At 46.6% G+C, this 15199-nt stretch overlaps 2 protein-coding genes across 3 annotated transcripts; one reads left to right on the forward strand and one right to left on the reverse strand.

Annotated features, from left to right (window-relative positions):
• Positions 1-10902: 10902 nt before the first annotated feature.
• On the forward strand, positions 10903-13994 carry LOC123429687. 2 transcript variants are annotated; one of them, XM_045113698.1, is made up of 4 exons: positions 10903-11083; positions 11172-11246; positions 11443-12192; positions 12350-13994. In XM_045113698.1, exons 1-4 carry the CDS (start codon positions 10913-10915, stop codon positions 13826-13828), a joined length of 2475 nt encoding a protein of 824 aa, XP_044969633.1. In that variant the 5' UTR covers positions 10903-10912; the 3' UTR covers positions 13829-13994. The 2 variants fall into 2 exon arrangements, with proteins under 2 accessions (XP_044969633.1, XP_044969634.1); XM_045113699.1 differs by having other exon boundaries at positions 11443-12042; positions 12200-13994.
• A 249-nt stretch (positions 13995-14243) lies between these two features.
• Positions 14244-14646, reverse strand: LOC123429688 (calmodulin-like). Its single transcript, XM_045113700.1, has one exon. The coding sequence runs from the start codon at positions 14634-14636 to the stop codon at positions 14358-14360; it is 279 nt and encodes a 92-aa protein (XP_044969635.1). The 5' UTR covers positions 14637-14646; the 3' UTR covers positions 14244-14357.
• Positions 14647-15199: the final 553 nt, after the last annotated feature.

Raw genomic sequence — 15199 nt, forward strand, 5'->3', positions numbered from 1 at the left:
TTCCTCTCCCCCACTTCACAATTTGCCTTTTCTGTTTGCCTTTTCGTTCGCCCTTTTTCTCGCTTGTTTTCTGTTCGTCTGTGTGGGATAGTCTATTTGTGCTCATGGCTAGATCCACCAACTTCGAACGATAGTCCCGAGAGAGAAGTCCTCAACTTCAAACAAATTGAGGAAGAAAACTTAAAGGATGCTTGGTATAGGGAATGCTCAGAGTAGATCTACTCATAAGCAACCCACTACCGTCCTGCTTCGCAGTTTTTATGTGGGTGTTTCTCCTTGGCATAGGTATATTCTTGACACCATCGTAGGTGGAAATTTCTTGGGTAGCCATACTGTTCATTCTTATGGAGCTGTAATAAATTTGGTAGGCTCACCCCCACTCATGGTTAATGGAACTACCTTAACTCTGGAACATGTGATGCGTAGGCTGGACGTCATTGAAAATAAAGTTGCTATGATCGAACTCATTGAGAATTTGGATAAAAAGATCCACAATCAAATCACTCGGTATGGATCCAAGGTGGGAATGGTTTTGAAAATTTTAAAGGAGAAGGAACCCACAATTAACGAAAAACTAGGTCATGATTCCGCTAGGATTGGCAAACTAGAGGATGTTATAACCAACTTGGGTTCCGCTTTTGCCGCTCTGCAGAATACTCCAAATTTTGCCCACAATAAAATCCCCAAGCATGTTTTTGTTCCTAAAAGTAGTGGTGAATCATCCAGCAAGAAAGATGAAAACCTTAAGATGATAAGTGATCATGCTACTTATGGTTTGAGCACCAAAGACGATGATACGTGATTCTATCGCTTTTATGCCTAGCTAAGGGCGTTAAAAAATAGCGCTTGTTGGGAGGCAACCCAATAAATTTATCTTTTTCTTTCTGTTTTGTTGCGTCCACACCATCATAATTCTGTTGTGATTGTGTTTTTTGTGTTTCTTTTTGTGTTTGGGCCAAGCAAAACCTTTATGACTAGTCTTGGTAATGGTTGTTTGATCCTGCTGGAAAAAGACAGAAACTTTTCGCTCATGAGATGATTTTTCATTTTTTTAGAAAGAGCTTTTGAGTTGATTATTTTTGCTGCTGGTTTATATGCCTTTTTCCCAGGCAGTCGTAATTTTTCAGAATTTTTGAGGTAACAGAAGTATACGAAGTATCCAGATTGCTACAGACTGGTCTGTTTTTGACAGATTCTGTTTTTGTTGAGTTGGTTGCTTGTTTTGATGAAACTATGGTTAGTATCGGGGGGTACTAGCCATGGAAAAGTGAGAATACAGTAGCCCAACACCAATATAGATAGAAATCAAGATTGCTACAGTACCAAAAGAGGTGGTAGTTTGTTTTCTTGTGCTAATGATATCACGAGTTTTTGTTGAAGTTTTGTGTTGTGAAGTTTTCAAGTTTTGGGTAATATTCTCATGGACAAAGAGATAAGGAGTGGAAAGAGCTCAAGCTTGGGGATGCCCAAGGCTTCCCAAGCCAAATTCAAGGACACCAAAAAGCCTAAGCTTGGGGATGCCCCGGGAAGGCATCCCCTCTTTCGTCTTCAATCCATCGGTAACATTACTTGGAGCTATATTTTTATTCACCACATGATATGTGTTTTGCTTGGAGCGTCTTGTATCGTAGGAGTCTTTTCTTTTTGTTGTGTCACAATCATCCTTGCTGCACACCTTTTTGAGAGAGAGAGACATGCACTCATCATGATTTTGCTAGAATGCTCATAGTGCTTCACTTATATCTTTTGAGCTAGAGAACTTTGCTCTATGTGCTTCACTTATATCTTTTAGAGCACGGTGGTGCGTGACTTGGTAGTTGGCTTATGCTATGAAAGTAGTCCCAAAGGTGATAGGTACCCAAATAGGATACAAAAACGTCCATCTTCATGTGCATTGAGTAGAAAGAGAAGTCTTGATTCCTCTCAATTAGTTTTGAGACGTGGATTTGGTAATATTAAGAGTTATGTTAGTAGGGTGTTGTGAATCTAGAAATACTTGTGTTGAAGTTAGTGATTCCCGTAGCATGCACGTATGGTGAACCGCTATGTTAGGAAGTCGGAGCATAATTGATCTATTGATTGTCATCCTTTGTGTTGCGGTCGGGATCGCGCGATGGTTAACACCTACCAACCCTTCCCCTAGGAGTATGCGTTTAGCACTTTGTTTCGATTACTAATAAAAACTTTCGCAACAAGTATGTCAGTTCTTCATGACTAATGTGAGTCCATGGTATAGATGCACTTTCACCTTCCACCTTTGCTAGCCTCTCTAGTGTCGCGCAATTCACGCTGGTACACAAACCCACCATATGCCTTCCTCAAAACAGCCACCATACCTACCTACTATGGCATCTTCATAGCCATTCCGAGATATATTGTCATGCAACTCCCACCGTTCCGTCTCATGACTTGTGTCCAATGTATCTATAATTTTTTATGGTTTCATGCTATTATCTTGTCAAACTTTGGATGTTTTGTATGCCTTTTATATCTTTTTTGGGACTAACTTATTAACTCAGTGCCAAGTGCCACTTCCTGTTTTTTCGTGTTTTTGACCCTTTTCAGAGGAGGATTTTGAACGGAGTCCAAACGGAATGAAACTGTCAAAAAGATTTTTTTCCGAAACAGAAAAAGATCGGGAAGCCGGAGAATCAGGGCACGGGGCCTGCGGGGACCCCACAAGCCCTCATGGCGCCCCTGGCCGCGCCTCCCTGGCTTGTGGGCTCCCTGGGCCACCTCTGCCCTAGGTTTTGCGCCTATATATTCCCTAAAATCCGAGAAAAAATCACGAGATCATCGAAAGTACTTTTCTGCCGCCGCAAGCTTCTGTCTCCGCAAGATCCCATCTGGGGCACGTTCTGGTGCCCTGCCGGAGGGGGGATTCGGACACGGAGGGCTTCTTCATCAACACCATGACCTCTCCGATGATGTGTGAGTAGTTCACCATAGACCTACGGGTCCATAGCTAGTAGCTAGATGGCTTCTTCTCTCTCTTGGATCTTCAATACAAAGTTCTACATGATCTTCATGGAGATCTATCCATTGTAATCTTCTTTTGCGGTGTGTTTGTCGAGATCCGATGAATTGTGGATTTATGATAAGATTATCTATGAATCTTATTTGAATTTCTTCTCATCTCTCTTATGCATGATTTGATATCCTTGTAATTCTCTTCGAGTTGTGGGTTTTGTTTGGCCAACTAGATCTATGATTCTTGCAATGGGATAAGTGCTTGGTTTTGGGTTCATACCGTGCGGTGTCCTCACCCAGTGATAGAAGGGGTAGCGAGGCACGCATCGTGTTGTTGCCATCAAGGGTAAAAAGACGGGGTTTTCATCATTGGTTTGAGATTATCCCTCTACATCATGTCATCTTGCTTAAAGCGTTACTCTGTTCGTCATGAACTCAATACACTAGATGCATGCTGGATAGCGGTCGATGTGTGGAGTAATAGTAGTAGATGCAGAAAGTATGGGTCTACTTGTCTCGAACGTGATGCCTATATGTATGATCATTGCCTTAGATATCGTCATGACTTTGCGCGGTTCTATCAATTGCTCGACAGTAATTTGTTCACCCACCGTAATATTTGCTATTTTGAGATAAGCCTCTAGTGAACACTATGGCCCCCGGGTCTACTTCACACCATATTTTCAGCCTTATACTTTTTCTTCGTTGCACTTTCCGTCTTCGGATCTCACTTTGCAATCAATCTTGAAGGGATTGACAACCCCTTTAAAGCGTTGGGTGCAAGCTCTTTTGTGTTTGCGCAGGTACTCTGGACTTGACGAGATTCTCCTACTAGATTGATACCTTGGTTCTCAAACTGAGGGAAATACTTACTGCTCCCGTGCTGCATCACCCTTTCCTCTTCAAGGGAAAAACCAACGCAAGCTCAAGAGACGACAGAAGGATCTCTGGCACCATTGCCAGGGAAGGACTTTTGTTGCCGTAGCACCTCCTTGTGATGTAAAATGCAACACCTCGTGGTGCAAATTTACATCACGAGATGCATCTGGTCCAAAACTAGCCGCCGCCCGCGAACGCCAACCACCACTTCATTTCCTTTCCCGCCCGCCCGCTCGCGACCTCCCGCCCGTCCGCCACCGCCCCGTCGCCCCCACAACCCACCGCCGCCCCGCCGCACGCCGCCCACATCAGATCCGGCCCCGCCCCGCCCCCGCTGTTGTTTCCACGCCGCCCCGCCCGGCTCCGTCCACCACCGCCCCGCAGCTCCGCCCCGCCCGGCTCCGTCCGCCACCGCTCCGGCCGCACGCCGCTGCTGCTCCACCGCTCTCACCGCTCTCTGATGGCGCCGAAGAAGATGCCGAAGGGCAAGTCGGGCTTCTTTGATGTGAGGCAGAAGCCCTCCGGTAACTCGGGAGTGGAGTTCTCCGATGCCGGGAGGCGTTGGTGGATCGGCACGTAGCCCTCCGCCCACGAGGTCGCGCGTGCCTACGACGTGGCGGTGTGGCGTGCCGAGAGGCCTCGGGAGCACCTCAACTTCCCAGAGATCGAGAGTCGGGTGGAAGCGGAGATGCTTGTGCGGCAGGGCATCAAGATGAAGGAGATCACGACGAAGAAGAAGACGACGACGAAGTCGTCGGTTGTCGTCAATGGCGAGGTTTGCTCGGGAGCATCCGGAGTACGTCCAGGCCGAGCTGGAGCACTACTGGAAGCGTGAGGCGGAGCAGGAGAAGAAGGAGGACGAGGCCGGTCCCTCGACGGTGATCCCCATCGAGTCCTCTTCCGAGGAGGACTGGGCAGACTTCTCAGAGGAGGAGGAGGAGGAGGAGGGGTGCGACGACCCGGAGAAGGAGGAGTTCTGGGAGCAGTTCCGCAGCTCCGACGATGAGGTGTAGTTTATCTAGTAGTTTGAAGTAGTAGTTGAAGTTTATTTATGAAACTATGTTGAATTTGATGTTTGAACTATGTTAAATGAACTAGTAGTTTGTCGTTTTAAGAAATTTTACATCTTTATTTTGAACCATCTATTGGAGTTGCTCTTTTGAACCATCAATTTGGACAATCTGTTGGAGTTGAGCTTTCTTCGGAGCTCCAAAATGCATTTTTTGACGGTCCAAATTTTACATTTTCGGTTTTGAATCGACAAATTTTAAACCATCTATTGAAGATGCTCTAAGGACGGTTTGAGGGTCATCTTGAATGTGCCCTTTAGGTGAGGAAATAACAGGTCTTGTTGTGTCATAAAGACGGAGGGTATGTTTTGTGCCCGTGCACCCACGTACACATGCACACATATTTTGCACACTATAATACCGTAACGGAATGCATGATTCAACCTTTCTCGTGCGAGCAACTCTGCAGCGCCAAATGCAGCTGCTAATCACCACCATCCATTAATTAACGACGAGCTGACGACTAGTGACTGCTGAGTTAGTGAGAGAGAGAGAGGGGAGATGGATCACGTGGAGGATTCCGCGAGGAAAGTGGCCGAATTCTGCCGTCGAGGCGTCGATGGTGGACATTTCATTTTGACGTCGACGGCGGACGGCTGCGGGCGCGGTGGGTGGATTTTATGCCGATGGCGACCCGGGGGCTGCTGTCACGGCGGCAGACGGCGATCGAGCTCCTGAAAGTTGCTCTTAGGCGTTCTAGAAACCGTTGAAGAGTTGGAGGTTTCCGCACACCACACCACCACCACCACACGAGTTCTTGATAGGGTCGGACTTTGAGCTGACATGCACGTCGCCGTTTTGCGGGAAGATCACAGCTGTTCCCGAAAGCCGCAGCGTGTGGCGCAGGGGAGCATGCATCCACAACTGGTGAACGGGAACGGTTGTACGTACTACGTAGGTGTCTCGTTGCTTGAGGTTATCCATATATCTACGAACCGACGTACCGTGTCAGTGCATCTAGAAGCAGAACCAGTCACGACGTACGTTGCGTAGGCTCGACCATCATCCCGCGCGCCGTAGGCGAAACCGGAACCGGCGTGTCGCGTGTCAACGAGCGGTGTTGCTTTTCTGTTAGGTAACCTATAATAGTAGCAATAACTTGCGCTTGCAAGGTGTGCAAAACCGTACACTACCGGACCTCTTGAGACATCCCCTCGACCTGAACTTCCGGGGTACCGCACGGTCTCGGTTAAATGAGGGGCTGTGCAGTCGGCCATTCGCAAGCAACCATGATGACTTGGTGTCCGCTTCTCGAGAGAGAGAGAAAAAAAGGACCCGGCGAGGTTTCAAGGCGGTAGGTGGGTGCGTGCGCCGTCCGGCCCGGCCGTGCACCTACCCGGAACGGTGCACCTGCATGCGTCGCACGGCGACGTGCGTGGCAGGAAAACGAGACAAAATGACATGACGCGGGCGGCCCATGCCGTCCTCCTCCGAGTACGCCCCATCCGCCCGTGCGGACCGTGCGCCGGCCTGGCCCATCTCGTCGTTCAGCGGCCTCTGGCTCTGTCTGGGCTTCCTGACGTGACATGTCTCGCGAGCTGCTGCTGCCTCGCGCGTCTGACTTCCCGGAACGTGCCCACGCACGTATGCATCAGTTTGCGGGAAGCCGTGGAGGTATCCGCGACGGACCGGGCGAGCTCGTTGGGTCGACGTGGCGTGAAAGGCACAACATGGTAACGGACGATGTGATGCAGAAATGGCTGACCTGGGACGTTGCTGATTCCTGGGAGGTTTGAGGTTTCTTTGATGCACGTTTTCCGTTAAGGAGAAAAGGAGAGCTTTCAGAGCATACGGTGCAGCTGTCTAGGAAGGCCCGTAACGAGACGTCGGTTTTTGTCGCCTTCACCGTGTTTTGACACCGTCGATTTCAGTTCAGCCGAGAGAGATAATACTGTCCGTTTCAGTTTTGGTAAAAATCTGTTTGGTACCTTTTTCGTAGCTGAAATTGTGATCTTTTCCTTTATTCCCAGACAGGAGCATGCCGTCGGCAAGTGGACCCGCCCAACGGATGTTGATTTTCGGATAACTGAATCATTATCGGCTCACAAAACCTGTGTGCACGGGAACTCTTCTTATTAGCTCCTGCCTACTACTCTACTAGCATCCTTGGAGGCCCGACGCCTCAAACCTATCTTAAACATCGGAACGGATGGACTGGTTAGTGACCGGTCATAAATAATTAATTTTAATAAATATCTTAAATGAATCTCAAACGATTAGTTTGACCGACATTTTTCGTATCCAACTCAAATGTGAGACAAATATTGGAAGGCTTCAGACGCGACCTGGCACGGCTGCCACGTCGAACTGATGGCCATGTCATACATGAAATCGTCAGGAAACTCAACAGTTTGACCGGCATCTCCTTCAGTAGGGGTGTGAGTGCCGCGTGGGGCCGCTCTGGCTCGTAGCCACAATCCAAAGTTCAGCTATTTAACCGGTCGACGCCCCCCACCCAGCCAGGTCCACCTCCTTCCTCTTTGTGCTGCCAGCCCGAGCCCATAAATCTCTCTCCCGTTTCGTTGCTCTTCCCACGCCGTTCGGCTTCATCATGGCCTCATAAAAGAACACACTCTACGCTATGCTCACGCTGAAACACACCTTCCAGATCAAGGAGCAGATCCGAGCAAGGTGTGCCACCCGCATCGCAGTCGGCCTGCCTCCGGACTCGCGGGAGCCACAGGAGGAGTAGTAGGAGGAGGACGAGGAGCCACATTTGATTTCGATGGAGGAGGATCGACTAGAGGAGGAGGAGTTGGCTCCGACTCCGGGATTCAACATGGAGGACGCGGAGGAAGAATTCGCGGTCCCCCAAGAGGCCGAGAGATGGCGGAGTAGCAGGTCATCCTGGAGTCCATCGAGGACGAAGCCTATGTGAAGGCCAACCTACAGTTCATCCGCCAGGAATGGACGACGACGTACGCGCTTTTCGTCGGAGTCTATGCGGAGGCGGCGCCAACTCCGGAGCTGGAGTTGCGTCTACCCTCATGTACTTGGAGTCCGAAACAGAGATAGTGGACATTTCGAACGACAACGAGTAGCTGGAGGCGGATTTAGTTGATCTATGTAGTACGTAGATGTTTTTTTGCATGATTTATATGGTTTTAAGATTTCATTATGAGATGTTCAGATGCGAAGAGAGATATTCACAGAGTGGCCGGGCGTTTAAGGAACCGTACTTTGGCAAGTTCGGATGCAAAGAGAGATATTTGAGGAGTGACGAGGCATTTGAGGGACCGGATTTGTCAAGTTTGACTATAGATGCTCTTATATACTTACTTATTGTATTTCTTTTAAAATTCTTATAAATGGGTGTACAACTTATCAAAAATCGGAAATAGCAACTCATTGAGTTTCCGTGGGAGGCTAACTCCAGCAAACGCCCCATCGCTGAGAATGCCACGGTCAAGTGGCTGGAGAAGTTCGTTGTTTGCGGATTCCGAGTAAACGCCCTCCCCCCTCCCCCCCTCCAAAAAAAATGTGCGACATGCGGGGCTAGGTGGTGAACCCGAGGCCTCTTGCAACAGGGGGGAGGTCTAGAAAGGTGGTTGTTGCGAACCAACCTGTGGTTGGATGGTTAGAGTGAGTGTGATATCCCCAACCCACTAGGGTTCAAATTTTGATGCCCACATTTATTTTAGGATTTTCGACGGTGCGCATTCAGTGGGAGGATACATTTGTGTCGATGACGAAGTGCCTACGATGACTTTGTAAATTTTAAGATGATATGACGACTCAGTCTTTTGAAGGTGCTCATAGAGATACGATGTACGTGCGTATGCACGCGTATATGAGCGTTTTACCTTTGTACTGTGTTCAACAGAAAAAGATGGCTGTTGAGTATTCATGTTAAAATGTATTTTTATATATAACTTGACATTTATTAAAGTAATTTTGTTTTTTAATTCATCATAAATACAGGTTTTTTTCTATATTCTAATAGGGGCAGTTTTATTATAAAAGGATGACATTTCTTATCATAAGAGAATGATACTTTTTATTTATAAGATAAGGGGATGACATTTTTATTTTGGTAAGAGCATACCATTTTTATAATAGGGTGACATTTTCATTATTTAAGAGGATGGCATTTTTATTATTAAAGTATGGAGATTTTATCTATAACAGCACGCCAACTTTATTTATAAAGAGCATGGCCTTTTTTCGTAATAGTATGGACGTTCTATTATTGTGAGGATGGCATTATTATTATTTTTACAGGTACAACATTTTTAATGCAGTTTTACAAAGTAGGATGACTTTTTTATAATTCAGTCGAGGCGCATAATTGTTCTTGTATAAATGACCATTTTCTGATACTGCATACTTTTACATACATCATGGCAACTTTAATTTTTACATTTTCTTTGTGTACACAAAAAAATGTTCGCTGGGCCTGGAGGCCCAAGGGGAAGATAAAGAATCATGGGTGTGTGGTGGATCAACTCGATCGACACCGCACCAGCAAATTAAAACATTCGTTGGTTGATTGATCCCCATGGGCCAAAATCGTTCGATAACCCTCCCCACCCCGGCGATTGTCAACCGATTATTGAGGTCCTTAAAAAATTAGATGGCCAAATGATTCCCCGCATGGAAAGATTTCAAGTGACATCATAAAATCCATTTAGCCATCTCGCAGTCTGCATGTACAGAAAAATAGTTCAAATGAGGGAAACATATAATTTACAATATCTAAATACACGCTTATTGGGGTTCTACGTTAAATATGTCCTTCAATGTCAAAATATGACGCATTTTGTTTTTTATTTGCATTTTTTTAATATTATGATGTGTATTAAAAGATCGAGGCACAACAAGGCAGCACGCGCATCAAGATATGTGGCCAATAACCCTCCTAACTTTTTGGTATGCAAGTGGTTGTTGTGATGTAGTATATTTTCGTATGTAGGGAGTAACTTGTTTGAGAACACATTCTCTGCAAGAGAGTGATTGTCTTCAAATATAACAACATGGCTAGTTTCTTGAGTAGTCAAGACCCGGGTTCAAGTTTTCAAAGGGGGGTGATGTTTGGAAATGATGTAAATGTCATATGGGTGATGGAAAGGCTATTAGTTTTTTGAATATTGACAATCCTTTGGCAAGGATTGTCCAGGGTTGAACCCTGGGATTTGACGTCGGACTTGAAAAGTTATATACGTACATTAATTTTTTGAAGATTGGCAATTATCCTATACTAGTTCAATCCTAGGGGTTAATACTATGTGGATAATAAGAAATATACAATGATTGGTGACACCTGAGATGGAGATCAAGTGAAGTCTTATTTAGAAGAAACACCTCGCATTAAAATATGGAAATGAGCTAATTTAAATTATTAAAGCTACTGCATATGCTGACCAACCCTATTATTTGCTTTGGCAACACTAGAAAAAAGGAGTTTACTCCTCTGGATCACAATACAATTGTAGGAAGTGCAACTTTTGTATCTTTCGGCTATTTGGTTTGCCAAATTGCCACCTCACATCCAAGTCTTTATTGAACTTTCATCTCAAATTAGTAATGATTACATACAATTTAATAAATAGAAATAATAGGAAACTCTCCGGGTGTGTCTAATGTCAAGAACATCAGTCAATAAAAACATTTTATTTGAATAGTTGTCCAACGTTATGTGGGAAAGAGGTAGAGTTGTTCTTTTCCTAGGAAATTTGTATATTTTAAATATTTGCCTAGTTGTTGATTTGGTTTAACGCGATTTAAGAGTTGTAGGTTGAAAGAGGTACTATCCTACTGAAGCATTTCATCAAACGCGTTGAAAAGCACGTGCAACGTTGATAAAAACCCTGATTAAATGCATGACCAGAGTTTTTCGACCACAGACTTTAGCTTGGGAGTTTTCCAAGCTAAAGGTCTGTGACCGAAAAACCCTGACCGCGAAGTTCTCCCAAGCTAAAAGCCCCTGACCGGAAAACCCTAGCCGCACCTCACCAATGACGTTGGAAAGGGGGCGCCACGCCGACGGAAACAAAATGGAGGGAAAACTTGAGAAGCGAGGGGAAAACTCTTTCCCGTCCCCCAAAAGCGCGCGCCACGCCGACGGAAACCCTGGCCGCGCGAAGCCGGCGATGGTGAAACCACGCGCCGACGCCGCTGCAGCCGCCTCCCTCGCCGCGACCGACGCACTCCCCGCCCCCAACCAGGTCCTCTCTCCTCGCTCGCCCTCCCGGCACCACTCGATGGATTCGCTGCCACCGGTTTCGCTGAAATCTCTGTATTTTGACCTCGCAGGGTACAACAGCCGGCGCGAGGAAGCGGAAGGCCCCGGCGACGGAGAAGGCTCCGAGGAAGCCTCGCAAGCGGCAGGTCTGTACTACACTGTACCCATCAATCCCCTCCCCCTCGGCCTAGCGGCAAACTTGCTTGGCAGTCTGATTCATCTGAATGTTGTGGCATTGCTTGCTAACCTGATTCGTCTGAATGTTGTGGCATTGCTTGGTAGTCTGATTCGACTGAATGCTGTGGCATTGCTTGGTAGTCTGACTCGTTTGAATGTTGGTAGGTTGAAGAACCGATCCAGATCCCTGTGTACTACGGGTGTAGAAAAGAAGATTCTTTCAGCGTGCACGGCGATGATTTAATTCAAGATTGCCCAGCCATTTATGCAGACAACATATGTGCGCACATAGTCGGCGAGCTACCCCTGCAGCCCCAGTCGATGTCACTGGTGGATCTACAGCTGTGGGTCTTCAAGCTGTTCAGGCTCCATCCAGAAACACAAGATCTCCATATTAAGGGGTTCCTCAAACAACGCAAAAATGACCCGTATAACGAAGAGGATCCGGACTGGTATTTGGAGTACTACCAGTGGGACACTCATGAATTTTATAGTGACAAATACTGGAGATCCTTTGCCAATAAATTAAAGAAAAAGAGAAATGTGACTCAGAAGTTCATGTTGTATGTGGAATCCTCTGAGATCAGGCACTATGACATATTGCTCAAAGCTGTAAATGATGATTACTCTCAACAGGTGCCAGTTGTGTTGCCCGGGACGGAAAGCCTGTCAAATTGTGAATTCCGCTTCCGCTATCTTAAGGAACACCTGGCAGTTACAGCTGAGGAAATGGCAGTTTATCTTACTCGTCACTATGGCGAGCAGGTTACTCCCTCTGAGGCGTGGAGGGCAAGACAGATGGCACTGGAGAAGGAATTCGGTACCTTTTATGATTCATACAACTTTGCCCCAAGGTTACTTAAGGAAATATCACGGAAAAACTCTGGTGGTTTTGTAGACATCAAGGATGCAGAGGTTGCAGGTTACTCCCTCTGAGGCGTGGAGGGCAAGACAGATGGCACTGGAGAAGGAATTCGGTACCTTTTATGATTCATACAACTTTGCCCCAAGGTTACTTAAGGAAATATCACGGAAAAACTCTGGTGGTTTTGTAGACATCAAGGATGCAGAGGTTGCAGGGTGTAAGGATTTTCGTGTCCTCCAGCGTATATTTTGGGTGTTTGGACAATGCTTACAGGCCTTTGGTGCCTGTCGCCCTGTGCTGTGCATTAAAGGCGCACCCCTATGCGGGAAATATCAAGGGGTGCTGCTGACGGCTGTAGCATTAGATGCAAATGGTTTCTCCATTCCAGTAGCATTTGCCATCACTGAGTGCGAGACAAAGGAAAGCTGGCTGTGGTTTCTTAGGAATTTGGGGCGAGCAGTGGTTGATCAACCTGATGCCTGCATTATACACGACTACAAAAAGGAGTTGATCGACGCCGTAGCGGATCTTCTGAATTCCCGTCGACGACAAGGGCTGAAAGCAGAAAGCCGCTGGTGCATGGAACACCTTGCTGAAAACTTCTATGCCTATTTTGGCGACAAGAACCTGGTGATGATGTTCAAGAAACTTTGTCAGCAGAAGCAACAACATAAGTTTGATAAACTCTGGAAGGAGCTCGATGAGTTGACGTCCAAATATATGGCAGAGAAAGAATGTGGTGCTAGTGAGGAAGTGCAGCAGGGGTCAGTCAAGCACAATGAGACAGAGCTTCAGGAGCAAAGCCCATCCAGCCAGCCTGATTCAGTGGAGGATGGGATGGAAGGAGATCATGCCGATGACAGCAAAGGAAAGATAACAAAGTTCTCTGATTGGATTCGTCTGAAACCAATGGATAAGTGGTCACTGGTGCATGATAGCAACGGCGCAAGATATGGCATCATGGGCACTGATATAATCGATGTATATAAGAACGATCCTGTACTGAAAGGTATAACGTGCCTTCCACTCAGTGCGATCGTGGAGGTGACATTCCTGCGCTTGGAAGTGTACTTCAAAAATACAAGTGCCGCCGCAAACAAAGCAATCGGCAACCCATCAGTTAGCTTCCCGGAGCGTATCCAGGATGGCATGAACTCCAAAGTGCAGAAAGCTGAGATGCATCAAGTTCTTGGGGGTGAAGAGGCTCTGAAATTCACGGTGAAGTTGAGGCAGAGGCAGGTTGCCGTAAACATGAAGTCGGAATATACACACAACATGGGTAAGTCTAAAGGATCCACAACTCGAAAAACTGCTACCTGTTCATGCAACAAGCCGCAGCTGCTTCACAAGCCTTGCTCTCATGTCATTGCCGTCTGTTGTCATATTGGGCTTAGCACTGCTGAATACATGTCCCCATACTACAGCCTGACTTGTCTAGGCAGGACCTGGAGTAAAAAATTCAATGAGTTCCCATGCAACTACAGAAAAAAAATTCCACGCTACTACAGAGATATTAGACCATTTGAACGTGAAACACCAATTTGGATCCCAGACAAAAGATTGGAGCGTGGTCTTCCTGTTTATCTGTTGTCTGACACCGTACAAACTGCTGTTGTCGATGAAGAGCAACCGTGCACAACTGAAGATGAATCAGTTGCAGACAATGAAGCAACAAAAACACACTAAGAAGAATCAAGAACCTAGCCAAAATTGAGCTTCTCTTATCATCTGTGAAACTTCAGGCTGTTCATATTTTGGACCCTTAAGATGGTAGCTGCTGTGTTTTAAGTTATCCCATGTAAACTCTGAACCTCTAGTATTATTTGCAGTGCTTTCCATGCTGTCCTGAAAACTGAAGTTTATATTTCTTTTCTAGCCTCTTATAGTTTGTTATTGAATTTCTTGTTTGATTTATATATTCCTGAAACTCTTGTATGCTGAAACGCTAAATCATCCCAGAAGTCATTACTTGGCTGACGGCGTTTGAGGGAATAATATGCATACCAGTTCAGTTGATAAAATTGTAGATTGTAGTTATCTAAGTATATATAACAAGCACACATACATACACTCATAATTAACCAACTACACAGTAGCAAAGCTTGATTAATTCTCCTGATCTTACACACGTTATTCAGGAGAATTCGCCATGTCAAAGTTGAAACTATAGCACACGACCAAAGGTGGTACTTTACTATAGTGCCCACTGGTTTTGCTACCAGGCAGAGATCTTCATGCCGAGGTCTTTCTGCGCGAATGCGACGAGATTCTCAATCTCGGCGTCTTCGACGTAGCCGCTCTTGTCCCTGTCGGCGTGACGGATGGCTCGGCCGGCCCTGAGGGTGGCGAACCAGACCCCCCGGCTGCGGATGGCCTTGCGGAGCTCGGCCCTGCTGATCCGGCCGTCGCCGTCCACGTCGAACTGCTTCAGCCACTCCTTGAATTCCTCCACCGTGAGCCCTCCCGGCCAGAGGAGCCACCTCCGCCCTGCCATGGCCGGCGGTGTTTGCAGGCTCAGGGCCAGCTAGTCCTTGACGACTGTGCTAGGCAGGTGCATGGATGGTTGGAAGCCTCTCGCGGATGCACCTCCTTTTATAGTTGGATCGTTTCACCCACGTATCTCGTGGCTTTATTCGTTTATATCTGCAGGTTGCCAAGGGTCGGTGCTCTGAATCGTATCTGATTTCTTGGTGGAGTCCGACCTAGCTGAATTTCAGGCTCCAGTATCGTATCGATCTTAAGTCACTACACGCAGTGCAAGGCTATGGTAAGTGCAAGTGTACATTACATTGTTCATCTGTAACTCTTTTCTTGGTGATCTGAATCGTATCGCATTTCTTGGTGGAGTCCGACCTAGCTGAATTTCAGGCTTGAGTATCGCATCGATCTTGAGTCACTACTCACTACACGCAGTGCAAGGCTATAGTAAGCGCAAGTGTACATTACATTGTTCAACTGCAGTGGCGGAGCTAGCCGAAAATCACTCGGGGGCGAAACACAAATCATTAGCTCCGTCACTGTTCAACTGTAACTCTTTTCACCTGATGGGCTGCAGTT

Source organism: Hordeum vulgare, chromosome 2H (assembly GCF_904849725.1).
Source record: "Hordeum vulgare subsp. vulgare chromosome 2H, MorexV3_pseudomolecules_assembly, whole genome shotgun sequence".
NCBI classification, from domain to species: domain Eukaryota; kingdom Viridiplantae; phylum Streptophyta; class Magnoliopsida; order Poales; family Poaceae; genus Hordeum; species Hordeum vulgare.